The sequence below is a fragment of the Netta rufina genome, assembly GCF_964035555.1.
Source record: "Netta rufina genome assembly, chromosome: 2".
NCBI lineage: Eukaryota > Metazoa > Chordata > Aves > Anseriformes > Anatidae > Netta > Netta rufina.
The window spans coordinates 147,801,648-147,817,267 of record NC_140124.1 but is presented as its reverse complement, the minus strand read 5'-3'; the positions used below and the strand labels follow the sequence as shown (position 1 = coordinate 147,817,267).

The window sequence follows — 15,620 nt, the reverse complement described above, 5'->3', positions numbered from 1 at the left end:
CTCAAGCAGGGGTTGGACCAGAAGAGGTACTGAGGTCCCTTCCAACCCCAACACTTCCGTGATCTGTGACTCATTTGCAGCCATGTGAACCAGCTCTCGTTCAACTTACATGCCAGACTCCTCTCCCCATTTTGTGAAAGTGTAACAGCTTTGTAGAAACTACCGAAGTTGCTTCCATGGAAAACATCGTTAGGAAAGCATCTGAGTATCTTTCGTCATCCAGAGCACAATCGATGTACTGTCCTGGTTAATCCTCTTGCTGTGGCTTTCTTATTTCTTACCTCTTTTCTCCTTCATTGTACTTTCCTTTACCACTTGCTCCTCTCCCCTTCTCTTCCTCTGCAACCAGTTCCCCCGTCTCTGCTCTTTTTTTACTAGCCTGCTTTTGATTCTTTCTCTCTTAGCGAGTGATACCTTCCTGGTGATCACTGTCCTTGGGGTCACCTCCTACCTTCTCACATCTTCCTATATAACAGCTCACAGCTCTTTTCTTAGCGGTTTTATTGGCATAAAAGTACATTAACACACACACGGAAACCTGAAAACAAAAATAAGACATAAGCTCACCACTCATTAATAGGAACCGCTATGTAGTTCACAGTTTGGGAACTAACAATATAAATGATGCCTAAAAAACGATGCCTAAAAGCATGGGTGGGACAACAGCACAAGCAATGATGGATTACCTGTATTCCCTACACAGAAATTTGTGCTTTATGATATTCACAATAAATGCCAGACCCTTGTTCAATATCTAAAGAAGGTTTGTGTTTTGTCTTGTTGGTTTTTTTTTAAATAAAAATGGGGGCTGATTGTATGCTGACAACTTTGCAGTTATGTCCTTATCTTTATATGGCACATACTGTATGATTTGGGGAAGGACTCTTTCTAGACCAACGAGCATGAGACTAAATCCTGCTAATTGCATTCTTCAGTAAGCTCCTTCAGTATTTCAAAGAAAGAGCAACACAAATTACTCAAAGGCTGGAAAGCACGTCTTACATCAAGACTTGCTAAAGCTGCTTAACTTGGCTAGTTTGAGCAAGAGATGTTAAAGGTGACTTGCTCGTGACCTACCACCACCATCCTGAAGATTTCTCAACGTGTTGGGCTCTGATTAGCAGAGAACGACATACAATCCAGTGCCTGGAAACCGAAACAAAGCTAATGAAGAAAGAAAATACGTGGTTCTCTGTCAACGAGAGTTGAACTAAGTATTCAGAGATAAAGCGGATTGTCTTTCACTTTGGCTGACTTTTTGCTGGACCGTGGGTTTCACTGATAAATTTTCTTTCGATAAGCAGTTTTCAGCAGTTTCACATTGTATTATTTATTGACCCGTTATTAAAATGTCAATCTATCCTCCTACAGACATAGCCAAAAGGTCCACTCAAAAAATTCATCTAAGTGCAAATCTTCGCTCAGTGTGCTATGCATATTTCAGAGATGCAATATTGGAGATGACTTACTGGAGCCGTGGTACGTCTCGTTAATCCACAAAAGGAGAAGTTGACGTCTTCACTAGGCTATTGGTTTCCACTGCCTGTTTTTCCCCTGCACACATGATTTCTGCTGGCTACCTCTCTCTTACCTTTTCCAACCACCTACCGCCACTGAGCTGAAATTCTTTCCAGACCCTCACAACATAATTTCCACAAGCACAGAAGACACAAGCAACAACGGAGGCGAATACCTACACAGGGGTATGTGATATTCAGATGTTAATAGATCTGCTCAAAACACTCCTGACATCTCTTTTTAAAGAAGGGAAACTGATGCCAACAAAGCTTGAATGACTTCCCCAAGGCCACACAGCAACAACCCCAGTCTGAGAGCACAGCTGTTCCTTGCCTCAAGGCCTCAGCAAAATCAGACTGGGACCATCTCAGTTGGTTTGCACTCTTCATATAATCCCATTACGTCCTCCTTGTTCCTATTGAGACAAAATGGGAAAGAAGAAAAGGGAAACAAAAAATCTCTGAAATGTGTAAGGAAAAATAATCTAAACCTACAGTTCAAACAAACAACTTCTGCCTGCTCTCCAAAGGCAGGAATTTTTCATAGGTCTCACTCTCAGCAGTCATAAGAAAAATGCATGTCTTGTGTGAGACTCTGACTGATGAAGCAAACATTCCCATTTAAATTCTTGGAATTTAATCAGTACATATTACAGCCTTCATTCTTCACTAGAGTGTCAGTATGCCACATAACACTGGTGTAAACAGAAATATGTCATAAAGCCTGGATTTCAGTCAGAGTGCATTTTTAAGTTGCCTTTTTCAAACCGTTTTTTATCTGAAAGTATTAAAAAGCTCATAATTAATTCTATCTGCACTGATAGAAAAGGTATTCGTGAGTAACAAAAAGCAAGGTTAAAAAAAACAAACAGCTACAAGTTCTTGAATTCTTGAAGAGATGAGCACAGATGAGGATGGAAATGAAGGGAAAATAGAAGTTAAAAAAAGAAAAAACAGGGTGAGTGCCCACTGCCTCTTGGGAGGGGATCCGGATGAAGGTTTCAGAATGATGTCCATGGAACTGTTTCGTTAGTGCTTTGACCAAACACATCTGCACAATGCTTACTTTTAACTTAGATAAATCTTTTGCTGATGAAAAAAAAAGAAAAAGCGAGAAAAGAAATACAATTACTTTATTTTCTTAATCTTGATGAATTCTGCCAACCCCAGATTTTATTTTTTTTAAGAAAACTTTTGTGGGTTCCTCCTCCCTCCCCAGTTACTTAGGCAGACAATTAGATCACCGAAAGCTAAACACTGATCTACTCAAATTGATAAAAATTAAAGCTTCAGAGTGGGTTCTTCAAAGCCCACACTATTTTCTATATATACTGTAAGCCTCTACATTTAAACAGGAGCTAGCTGTATTTTCTTATTGCCATATTTCTGTGGCAGAAATACGACGATAAGAAAATGACAGATTAATATACTACAGAGAATATTTTCATACAGTAAATTATTCAGATAAAATATTCCTCTCTGGCTTTTGTTCAAAGAGGTTGATTTATCTTCGTGCTAAAGAGCCCACACAAGACCTCTGCAGTACTTCATAGTATTTTGAAGCTGGAACAGACCATTAGGATCATCTATTCTGATCTCATGCATAGTAGAGGCCAAAGAACCTCACCCAGCAATTTCAAGCCTATAACTTACAGCTGTAAGCGTGCTCGTTCTCTCAAGGTTAACTCCACTGGCGTGCAGAGGGTCTGCGGAAAGGTTTATACAGCATTTAAATCCCACTTACGATCTATTTTGCAAACTGCTGCCGATTTATGAGGTCTAGGACACAGAAATTTATAGTGACTACAGATGGGTACATGAGGTAACCCAGCAGGTGACTGCAAGCCTTCCTAACTCCTGATGACCTTTGGGGAATAAAATTACCCACTTTGTTAGGGGGTAAGAAAAAAAGTATAAATATACATACATTTCAAGTACACACGAATGTATGCATGTATGTACTCGAAAACCACCTACTGAAACCTGAGCACTAAAAATTGTGCAGGTTTCATCTCAGAGCTCACAAGAGCTCTGATAAAACCGAGGCTGCCCAGAGTATGACCTCCCGTTCGGGTGCAATACGCTTCCCTGAGAACACACTGAGGACAGTTACCCAGCAAGCTAGCTTTAAATCAAGATTGGATTTCACTCTGAGTGATGCTCTCTAGCTCAGCCACAGCATACCAGCTCCGTGCAAGAATACTTGGATGAAATGCAATGATCTGTATTACAGAGGAAGTCAAACTGGGAGATCACGTTGGTCCCAAACAGCTTTAAAAACCTATGATCTGATAATGCTAACTCTCTTTCCCCACTGTTAACCTTAACCCTCCACCTATATTTTCGTGTTACTAAATACAAGAGCGCGATGCTACAGCACCAACACCTCGAAATCCATTCGAGGAACGAGTTGCTGCAGTGCCGCAGCTGACTACAGCAGGTGAATGAGGAACTCCACGAGCTGCAGGCAAGCCTCTGCTGCCACCTAATGGGTTTCCTTTTCCTTCAAGGACTGCAAAAGCTGAGGAACAAAGACACTTGGATGCATTCAGCTGAGTACCCAAAATGAAAAGAGAGGCAACGGGACAAAGAGCATGTTGCCTAACATAGCTGCTTTCCCCTCACCGCACCGTGTCCTTTTTGCAGTCAGAATTCCAGCTAGGAAATAGCAACAAGCCCACCTATTTGCTTCTTCCCACTAGAGAAGATTACAGACTACGGGCAGGGTGGTTTTTGGATAAATACAAAGGAGCTCAAATCTTTCATTACAAGTCACGGTTTCCAGATTTTGAAACGAGGCATGTTTCCAAATTGGCATTTTTCAGACAGCTTCTTTGAAGAATAACCTTCAAAACCAAGCTGTATTCCAGCAATGGCCTCGCCAGTGCTGGCTATAAATGCCGTAAGAAGTTCTTCCACTGTAATCATTGAGGCACAAGTGTAAGTCAGAAAAAAAGAATCCAGCCCTCTCTTCTCAAAATTGTGGTATGGATTGAAGAGTATAACATCCAAAATGGAATTTTTTGTCTTTGGAAAAGCATTTCACAAACACCAAAGCATCCTTTCTGCTTCGAAACAATGAAATTACTTGAAGAAATACTTTCATGGTTGATACCATTCACCTACCTACTTTAAGAAAACATACATATCTTCCTTACTGTTAATTGAAAGGTTACATACCCGAAAAACAATCCAAGAAGCACAATGTAATACAGGACACAAGCATAAATTACTATAAAAACAAAAACAAACAAAAAAAATCCTGAAAGAATGAAGCTTCAGAGAAGGATTTGAAGGAAAGAAAAACAACACCGTGTTCTTGAGAAAGGGAATACAAAGCATTTTATCTCAAATTCCTTGGAAATACAAGTTTACTTTAAACAAGAGGAAAAGAGCCTTCCCGAGAGAAACGAAGTAATTCTGGTGCCCACACCGATGTTGTGCTTAGCACCAATTAGTACCGCTGACATTGGTGCAGCAACAAAGCAGAGCAGTTAACAAACAGCTTCTGGAAGATAAATGCCTGGGATCAGAACGAAACTCCCCCTGTGAACAGCTTTGTACAGTGGGGGAATTCTTGCAGCTTCCAGCAAAGCACCTGGTAGAGGCTCATTGTGAAGGGTTACTGAACTTACTTATTTTCTACCGTACCTTCTCTCAATACCTAGGAAACTTTTTTGTATACCAAGTGTCCATGAAAAGCCATTAATCTCCAGGACAGACTTTGACAGTCTACACTTAACCAAGAAAAAATAAAAATCCCACAACCCTTCCTTGGAATTTACTCCAACCTAAGGAAAAGTAAATTCTGAGAGACACACTCTTGGGCATTTCAAATCCAGGTAAAATTGTTCCCTCATGTCCATAAAAAAGTAACGGATTGCTCAGTTCTCACACTATCCCTTCACAGTACGTAAAATTGTTTGTTATTTCCTTCCCAGATCTATGGGCACATAGGGAGAAAACAAGATCTGGTTCCTCATGCACAGTCCCTACAGCACAGCCCCCAGTTTTGTCCATTAGGAGGCCACTAATCCTGCAGGTAGGCAGCAGCCCGACCAAACCACAACTCAAACGCAGAGGAAGGTAGGATGTGCAAGAAAAAATCTTATCACAGCTTATCTTCCCTGGCCAAGGACAGCCAGGATAACAAGTCAAAGTTTAGTCCTGCTCATTTCCTCATGCAGCAGATCTTCATCCTACCTCTTTATCAAGCAGATTGCAAAGTGTCATTCCAGCTGATAGACTGTAGCCTGTTCTCAGGACAAGTACCTTATGCTCTGATTATTTTTATGAAGTGCAGTGATCTCTAACATCATGGAAACTAACAGAGAATGACAATTTTATGAGCACAGGTATCAGCAGGAGCATTTCTGGATCTCAGAACAACGACATCGTGGTCACTTCACACCCAAGACCTTCTCCAAGGTTAAGATTCCTGTTATGGCACTGCAGGACGCCTGCATTTGCAATTTCATTGCAAAATAAACTAGAAAAAAAAAAAAAAAAAAAAAAAAAAAAAAAAAAAAAAGGACAAAGGAAACAAATGAACCAAACCATTATACAGTGAAACACAAAGAGGGATTCCATCCTCACGCTGGTGTTTGCACCATTCCAAGCAGGAGAGCTTTAGGTCAGTGACAGAGGAACTTCCACAGAAAGGATCCCTGCTCTCAGCGATGAATGAACTTCTGGGCTTCGAGCCTTTTTGTTCATTATAGGTTGCCACAACGTCTTCAGCAAGCCACTGCATGTAAAAATAGTGGATGTTCCGTAGAACCTTGTGAACCAACTGTCTATTAAAAGGCTGCCAACAATTTCTTAATACCAGGCTGACCTACACGTCTATATTCCCTATGCCAACAAGGGTCAGCAATGTTCAGAGTGATTCCCGTGTAACACCACTGTCATAAAGCAGTGAGAGAAACCCAAGTGCTGTGGGCAGTCTCACAGAGCTAAACCCACGTTGAAAAGATCCGACATCACCGACTACTCCTTGGCTGGTATTCAACAGGCATCACGACCCAAGAGGATCCCAAGGAATTTAGTGAATAGAAAGCAGTAAAGGGAAGGACGTCACTCGTGTGAGGTGCAGCACAGCACTGAAAAGTGCAGAGACAGCTCTAGGGCAAGGGGAATCAGACGAGTGGGATGAGCAGCCAGGGCTGAGGGAAGCTGCTCCGGCAGAGGGAGCAGGTTATGCAATAGGAAACAAGAGCAGACAAGCAGGAAGAGCCAGAGCCATAAAGGGCTCTTAATCTGGGGCACATGCCACAAAATTGTATCACTAATGCTCCGGAAGAGCCACGGGCCTGCCCTGTCCGGAGCAGTGAGCAGAGAAATCCTTCAGAGCACGGAGAAAGAAAGCGGACGGGGTGTGGGCGAGGAGCTCTCACGTAGGGGAATTGCAACAGGAAGATTTCTGCTATGTTACACCGACGGCAAGCAGCCAAAGATATCCTGACGGTGAGATTTTAGGGCAAGTTTTTGAGGAGAAAAAAAAAAAAAAAAGCTTATTTTTTCCCCCCTAAGAAAGATTAGACCTCAGGTGGATGCCTGCTTCCCACCCACCTGTTCTGTACTCTACGGCCTCTGCATTTTCGTGGGCACATAACATGTAGCTGGGAGAAAGTCCCAGACATCAGGGAAGCACCTTGCTGTCTCCATGAAAACCTGTTCAAATCATCAAGCAAAACACCATGTGCTAATGCTTTATAACACTTTTTAGATGGTTTATTCTAAGAATTTCTTAGCATCTTGTCTCTAGCTAGCACAATCTCCAGTCCCTCCAATTATTTCCCAATTTGCTTTGGCCATTCTTCCCAGTCCCACATGGCTTTGGCTCCAGACCAGAGACAAAAGCAATTACCCCTTTAAAGAGCAAAGTGCTGGGCTGGAGGCCAGGAGGTGACCATGAATTAGTCTTCTTTCCTCCAACATCTACAGCTGTGTCCTTCACAGCCCCAGATTCTTGAGAAAGTTCTGCATTCGAGGAGCCAGATGAAACTGCCATCCTCAGCAAGCTGGCAGAATTCATATCCCAATCTGCCAAGCAGAGCTGGGAAGGGATGTCTGCTTTGTTATGGCATATCCATAACATCAGCAGCACATCAGTCCATACATATGGCAGGTTATAGCAACGCAACAAGAGGAAAAAGGCTTATCCTTCAAGTGCTTTGTGTGGATATCCAGCAGTGCCTTCTAACTCTACAGCAAGATGCTGAGTTAGGTAAGCCGTGCAAATAGCTGCTCCTCGGTGTGCAGAGGTGTTAACAGGGGACTTAAAGATCAATACTAGGAACGTCACAGCTGAGAGAAATTGCCAAACAAGTACTGACAGTGAATGCTTTTTTCAGTCACACTACAAAAGCTCAAAAAGACTGAGGCTGAATTTCAAAAGGCAGAAATTACAGTAAAACTTGATGATTTTACTCGCACTTGTAACTCAATTCTAACAGTGTCACCTTCAAATTCCTGTATCTATTAGGACTCGTATCCCAAAGGATATGAGAATGCATTTAACCTTTAAAATACACAGATCACTCTTAAATTTGGCGCTCACTCCAGAACTTAAATGTATCCTTTCCTTCAGTGTTTCACTGCACTGGGCCACAGAACACCCAAGAGTATTTTGAGCACAGAGAGGACACGCTGAAACCAACTCTGCACACTCTGTTTTGCTGCTTACGTGGCCTTTTCTGTAGTGACATTTTGAAGTGTCCATGTACCACAATGCTATTTTGGAAAACAAAAGGGACCAAAGAAATAGTGTGACCTTTAGACAATGTCAGTACCTAAAGATAAACAGCAGGATGACTGGGATGGACATAAAACTAATCTTTCATTTTATATTGTTAAATAAAATAAACTTTTAAATTAATTGTTTCCCTTTCACATTCAGTTTGGTGAAACCAGTTTTCATCTCTAGCTCGGATCCTCAGTCCCTCAGAAATCCTATTTCACTCTGTCAATTTGCCAGCACGTGCTCACAACACAGCGCCACAAAGATGCTCCGTGTTAAAAATCTGCAAATTCTCTATGAACAGCCAAATCTTAATTGTCAATGTAACCTCATGGATATCAAAGTTATTTGAGAAATAAGAGGTCTTCAGGTTCAGACACATTAAAATCAACAGAGCTTAACAGACACCCTGAGCAACACTATTGCCTTACTTTGGTAGTGATCATATACATTCACAAATGAGTGAAGCCCGACCTGAATATTTAATACTCGCATTTTCTTTTCATAAGTCTATAGAGGACTAGAACAAAATGGACTTAAATATACTAGAGGACTACGTAACAGAAATGTTGATGAAAGTAAGACTTGGGTAAGTGAAGCTTACATCAGTACAACCCTCTCATCCCTACAGCACAGGGCGAACAGGAGGATCCTTAGAGGAAAGAGACTTGGGGACCACTGTGGCCGGAGCTCACTGAAGATTTGCCTCCAGAGCACAGCAAATGAACAAGATGCTAGGAGGCACAAAGGAAAGAGGAGGTAGTAAAAAGCTGGGAACAGATTCTGGGTGTTCATATCATTAGAAGCCTCAGAGATATTTCAGACTGCTTTAATTCTACTGCAAAATATTTTTCTTTTGACTTATTCGTGTGACATCTGTTATTATTGTCAATTCCATAGTAAAAATACCCATACTTACACGTTACCTCTCACTAGGATTCCCACAACACCTCACAACATTAAATAAGGATTAAATGGACAGAAATCATTTTAAACTTACTATCATGGACTACAAGCAGATGTCAGGACAACTATATGCATATGTAGAGATAACTGTCAACCTGCTTGGAAATATTGGATATTAAATCTTTCCAATATTCCTGTGAAATGGGTAAGCATTATTTTTATTACTATTATTATTTGCAGAAAGTAGTAAAATGAACCCATTCCAGGTTGTGAAGAAGTAGATTAACTGCTACATTTTGTCCTGCATTGCAAAATGGGGTATCTTTTGATGAAAGGCTATAAATCCTTAAATCTTCAAAGCCATTTTAATTGTAATTTATATCAGTGAAACAGGTTCTCTTGATTTTCTACCTTTCTCAGACTAATATTTATAGCAGCTTTATTTCAGCTTTTAAAACTGAAAAACTACAGCAGCACATAATACATGGTAGCATCGGTATGTGCACTAGCTTGCAGCCATGCCACCTTCCCCCAGGAACAGATCAAATCCCTTTAAACAGGACTGAAGTGAGTCGGCGGGTAGATGGCAGCTTCCTAAAGGGAACTACGGTGCTGAGAGAAAGGGAAGTCTGATTTCAGTAGGAGGAATTCTCCGTGGGAAATTACTGCTTAAAACCCAGTGCTGGATTTTGTTCTGAAACTTTTCAAAGCACACATCAACATAAAGCCACAAAAGATCTATTGTGATATTTATTCATGAGTAAGCAATTTTAATCTGACGCCCCCAATGTCCAACTCAAAAACCCCTTTCTATCTTCTCTAGTTCAGTTTTCTCTGCTGTTTCAGTCAGATGAAGGAAAACTTATTTTTCTTTATTCTTATTTTTTCATTATTATGGAGTCACAATGATACTATATAGCAGCCCTGATTCCCTCAGAAGATTTTCATTTCAGTCCTGGCAGAGGAAGTAATCCTTGCAACCATTATTTACCTCGCAGAGAGGCTTAGCCAGTGTTTGCAAAGCAGCCGAGATCCTCTAAAGAAAGGTTACTGTGGGTTGCAAGGTTACCATAAAGCAGGGAATATCCCGAGCCAACTGTGGCACACAAGTGGCACCTCTTCCTATCGGCAGCCCTTGGGGCTTCACGATCTAACAAGCAGGCTTGCTCCCTCTTTATTCCACGTAACACTACCACCACCTGCTAAGGAGCTTATATTCAGTCATCCCAAGAGGTTTTTGTAGCTCCCATAACCACTGGGAGAAGAGGTCTTTGTTCTCTGGACGGTTTAACTGGAGAGGGTTTTAGGCAGCTCATGGATCACGGGCCAGATCAGCAGAGAGGTAAAGCAGCCAGTTTCTTTTCCATATTTTGGGAGCTTCAGTGGAAGTACTGTTTACTTCCTATCTTCTCCTGCCCCCTAGTGAGCTTTGGTTTTCACTCCACCTGAACGATCCTGGCTGCTTTGTAACTTACATGCACACAAATGGCCTGAAACACCAAACTGTTTTCTTTTTATGTTCTTCAGAACTGTTCCCTACATCCTTTTCCACTAAGTATCTCAGAAATCGAAGAGCATTTTCTAGCCCTACAGTGCTGATATGCCGTAAGTGACTTTTACTTAACAGGGAAACATCCTCAAGACTGAAATACCATAAAAGCACTTTATGTCAAAGAAAAGTCATATGTTAATTTATATTCCTTCTTCATATTATTCTTATATTAGAGCTCTGAAGTTAGAAAAATCACACACAGGTTCTTTCATTAATCACCCTTAAGTCTTAGGGGGAAAAAAAACAAAAACACAACAAAACCATAACGTTTGCTGCCTATAAAACATCTCAAATACAACACAGGAGCAAAGCCCCTGTCATAATCTAAAGAAAAGAGGAAGAGGGAAAAGTGACCTAGTGAGATTTTTTAAAAAATGAAAATTAATAAATAAATAAATAAAATAACTTCCTATAAGGTGCATTTATGGGGGATCCCTCCATGACACTGCATTTAACAGTAGCCAGTCCAGCAAACACTTATGTGTATTATTTACTAAATATGCCTACCAGTAAATGTTTTGGGGATTGGGCTTTTGGAGAGCAGCAATTCAGAAAAGAAACAGGCATCACTTACTGCGCTAACTCTGCCTGCCTTTTCAATTATTTATCTTCAGATGTAAATCCAACCTCTCTCACATACTTCCTAGGAGAATTTTACCCCAGTACTACTCCCAAAAAGCAGAGTTGTGTAACGTGCAAGTATCTTCACAGCAACAGTGCTTGTAAAATAAAATACTAACCACATAATCACAATAGAATTCTTTTGCTACTGCAAAGCCTAGCAATGAAACCTGTCAGAAGCTGGATGAAGCCAGATTTTGTGAAGGAAATTAAAACAAACTGCAAATGGACAAGAACAAGAATGCAGAAGCATATTATCTAAAGCTGTCTCAAAATTAAATAAATACTTTGCCTCAGAATATGCAGGCTAAGAAGAATAGGTGGGTGACAATGTTATAGTAACACAACTTGTCACATATGAGTTGGTTATACGAGCTTAACAACCAGGCATTGCAGACCAGATGATGCTAACTCAAAAACACTCAAAAACAAAAAACCACAGCAGTTATTTACCAAAAGTATGTCACACCACAGAAACTTTGTATCTTCTTGATGGCATTGTATATGGAACATAAGAAATTGAAACTCAAGTTAAAAGGATGCATGACCTTTATATATACAGCTAAGGGAGTTAAAAACAAACCTTGTAAAAGAACAGTAAGGGAGCTTCACTCATTTGCTTGTTTCACATGTGCATAAATCAGCAAAGAAAAGAGTAGGAGTGAAGGAGAGAATTACTACAAGTAGAGTTAACACCACAGCACATAGACCATAGGGATTTAAACTACACAATTTTTAAACTACAAAAGTAAGTCTGTAATAGCTTTTCTATAGCGCAACAAGGTGGACTATGTTAAAAGGTCATGCTTCATAATCCCAGAATTACAATTCTACAGGATGTTACCCCTGATAAAATAAAATTAATGTTATGGTCTGGGAGCTGTTTCCAGTCACATGATATAACTTAATTGTTACAATGGCCATAAGAAGCTCATCAAGAGTACTCCCCTCTCAGGAAAATATATTACATAAGGTCCTTTTGGTTACTGAATGAAGTGGACAAAATAACTTTAGGGTTGTAATTAAAGACTAATATGCCAGAAGTAGGTGATTGAGAAAGACAATGAGATTTCCTAGGAGTATCATGCACAGACCTTCAGCTGCAAACCTGCACAGTGAAGCTTAAGTTGCCTGTCATGGCTCCAAACCTGAATGCCACAGGGGCTTAATTTGGTTTCACCTGAAAGGTGATATTAATCAAAACTTCTACTTTTGTTGCCAATAACTAATTTCTGCAGATCATTCTGGGATTACAGGAATTCAGTACGTTCAGTGCGTTTCCATCTGTTATGGAAAAGTAGGAGGGACGGTGGCTGCAAAAGCAGCGGGGAAGCAGAACTGGCTCTACCCGTCATGCCACAAAGGGAATCCCCAGCTGACTGTTCAGACAAGCTTTCCATTTCCTCTACCATCCAGAAACTGCACGTCAATTGTCTCTGACAGCAATATGGATAAAAAGGTCAGAGGAGAGAGAACTATCACACTAGACAACCAGAGAAGCATTCATCTTGATGGTACAGAAACCTTGGCTTAGTTGAGTGCAAGATTTATAATGAATGACAAATCTTTTCTTTTAGAGGACTTTCACTCTCTGCTCATAATTAAAGCTTTAAAGGTTTGATTTTTTGTTCCTAGTGAAAATATTATCACAGATCTAAGGAGTTACAGAATATTTGTAATATTTGTAAAATTGTAATATATAATATTTGTCTTTGAAAAGTATCTTTGCACTGCACCTGCTGCTGTGAAACAGTAATGACAAGACTGTTAGGAATGATTAGACATTTATGGTATCCCAGTTTGTAGATGTCCAAACTGAAGCACCCTTAAAGGGTCTGTTTTTCAGCAGAGAAACAGACAGCATTTTAGAAAATTGTATCCCCTAACAGACGTCTCAAGCTTTGTACTCAAAATCGTTAGCATTATTTAATATATCTTGCCCTAAAAATTAAATGAAACACACACAAAGAAGCAGTAATAGAAAGAAAAGTCATTTTATTCTCCTTAAAAGGCCTTCTCCATCTTCTTCAGTAATACCAAAGTTTTTACAAAGCGATAGGATAATAAACACTGGAACATTGTTAGTCTGAGTTGTTACAAAAGCTTTTTTTTGTAATAATGTTTGTAACATTTTTTTTTGTAACAATGTGGTTTTTTTTGACAATGTTTGCTTGGTATTTACATTTTCCTTGGATTTATCATTGAACGGAATGAAGTGAGTGGGAGGAAAACACCCCATATAGCCAGCAGAGCTACAGTTCCTACAACAAAGATAGATAATGACTGTAATAAAGTCAAAACATGTAGACCTAGGATTCACCTGTGAGATTCAGGATGCAATAGAAGAAGATACTCAGAGGGATTACTTACTGAAACTTTCCACGAGGTCAAGGGCAACGTTAGTGGCGATATCCATTCCAGTATTTATGTAAGACTGGCAGTTTTTCAGAGATGAGAGAGAGGAGTCCACGGAGTTGAACGAAATTACAGGCCCTGGCATCTTGAAATCGTTACTCTGGAAATAACAGATAGAACATTCTGAATGCAGTTTACACCTGAAGACTTTGGAAGATAAAAGTGCAAATAGCAGTGTTCACAGGATGGCTGAAACACTACAGAGCAGGGATAAAATCTTAGCTCACGAGTGATGTACTGGAACAGGCTGACCAGAGAAAACTGTGGATGCCCCAACCCTGGAGGTGCTCAAGGCCAGGCTGCATGGGGCTTTGGGAAACCTGGGCTGGTGGGAGGTGTCCCTGCCCATGACAGGGGTAGGAACCAGATGATCTTTAAGGTCCCTTCCAACCCAAGCCATTCTAGGATTCTCTGAAGTGTCGGCGGAACTGCAGCTCACCAGAGGTTTTCAATTGCCTTCATATTCAACATAAAGCAAACATTAAGCAAAACTAAACCCCAAAAAGCAACTTGCCATTTTCACCTGCTCATTTCCATTGCTAAACCACAATGAAATTTAAACTCAGTGATAATGTTAGTTTGAAAATTACTGCTCTATTTCAGCTCTGAAGAAAGCCCACATGCCCCAAGATTTGCCTGCATTTTCTAGACACATTAGCAGCCAGGCTGGTAAGAAATACGACTCTCACATCAAATTCAGCCCCATCATCTACAAGCCTGTTTCAACAGTTTCTCCAGTGGGGAAAAAACATAAATAAATAAAGGGCAAATGCTCTAAGAATGTATTCAGCAGTAAATCATCTAACATCATTTTTAAATAAACGCCCACCTTACAAATGGTGCCTGCTGACCCCAAAGTTGTCACAGACTGTGTTGTTAGTAGCAACGTTCCACTGGCACACAACAGCATCACACGAGAATCAAATTTGCTTCTTTACCATCACCTTCCCCAATACAAACCCACAACCTACAACTTTCCTGGGATTAACTGCTTCTCCTCTGTCATTAACGTAACCCTCAAGCCAGTTTGCTTATGCCATCCCTATCCACAGTGTTCATATCAGTTGGTGATCTCCCCTCAAAAGTTTCAGCTTCTACCCTTCCTTTTTTATGCTTTACCATAACTTGCTTGGACAACATGAAGGTATTATAAGAAACAAGGATCCAGTGCGCACAGTTTTATACTTTAAGTTCCAGGAGATAAGAAAAATTCTGCTCTGCTTTAAAAACACACTTGTTTATAAAAGTAAGTCTTGGACAGACAGAAATACTGTATCAGTCCATGTAAACAGTAACTGAGATTTTCAGGGACTACACTCTGATCGTATTGAAGGAGGGAGAGAACAGAATCCATAACCAAAACTGATTTATAGTAGAAATTTTGTCTAAATAGTACCCAAAATTACAAGGGGATGAGTTGGTATATCAACAAAAGCCTTTGACAGGCCACAATCCAACAGAAATATGCAAAATATTAAAGGATAAAGCTTTGCCCATGGTTTGCATATCTAAGGCTGTATCTCCCTCTCTCCCTCTACTACTTACCCTGGGATTCCAGAACTACATCTTATGCTCATCCTAACATGAATAACATTGCCATGTTCCTCATTAACATCGTGCAAATTGTGAGACTTGAGTACCTGCCATCACAGTCTCTCCTCTCCTAATGTTTTCTTTCATATCTTTTTGTTTTTTTCCTGCTTCAAAAATGTGTTTGGCTACTCAAGACCATCTTTTATGACACTGTTTTCAGGTCATGGGCTTACAACAGCTTTTAACCACATAGTGATTTTCTGCGTTTGCCACAACTTGGATTTCTGAATTCCATATTAACTAACTTCCTCTCCTTCCCTTCTAAAGGAACATC

The 15,620-nt window shown here is 40.3% G+C and overlaps 1 protein-coding gene across 3 annotated transcripts in view; it reads right to left on the bottom strand.

Annotated features, from left to right (window-relative positions):
• The window catches only part of NSMCE2 (NSE2 (MMS21) homolog, SMC5-SMC6 complex SUMO ligase), a 127,349-nt gene that overhangs the window by 110,154 nt on the left and 1,575 nt on the right, over positions 1–15,620 (bottom strand). For all 3 annotated transcript variants that reach the window (XM_084282873.1, XM_084282874.1, XM_084282875.1), the window contains one exon: positions 13,709–13,853. In XM_084282873.1, coding sequence (XP_084138999.1) covers positions 13,709–13,838 — 130 coding nt within the window. In that variant the 5' untranslated portion in view covers positions 13,839–13,853. The remainder of the gene's footprint in view (positions 1–13,708; positions 13,854–15,620) is intronic.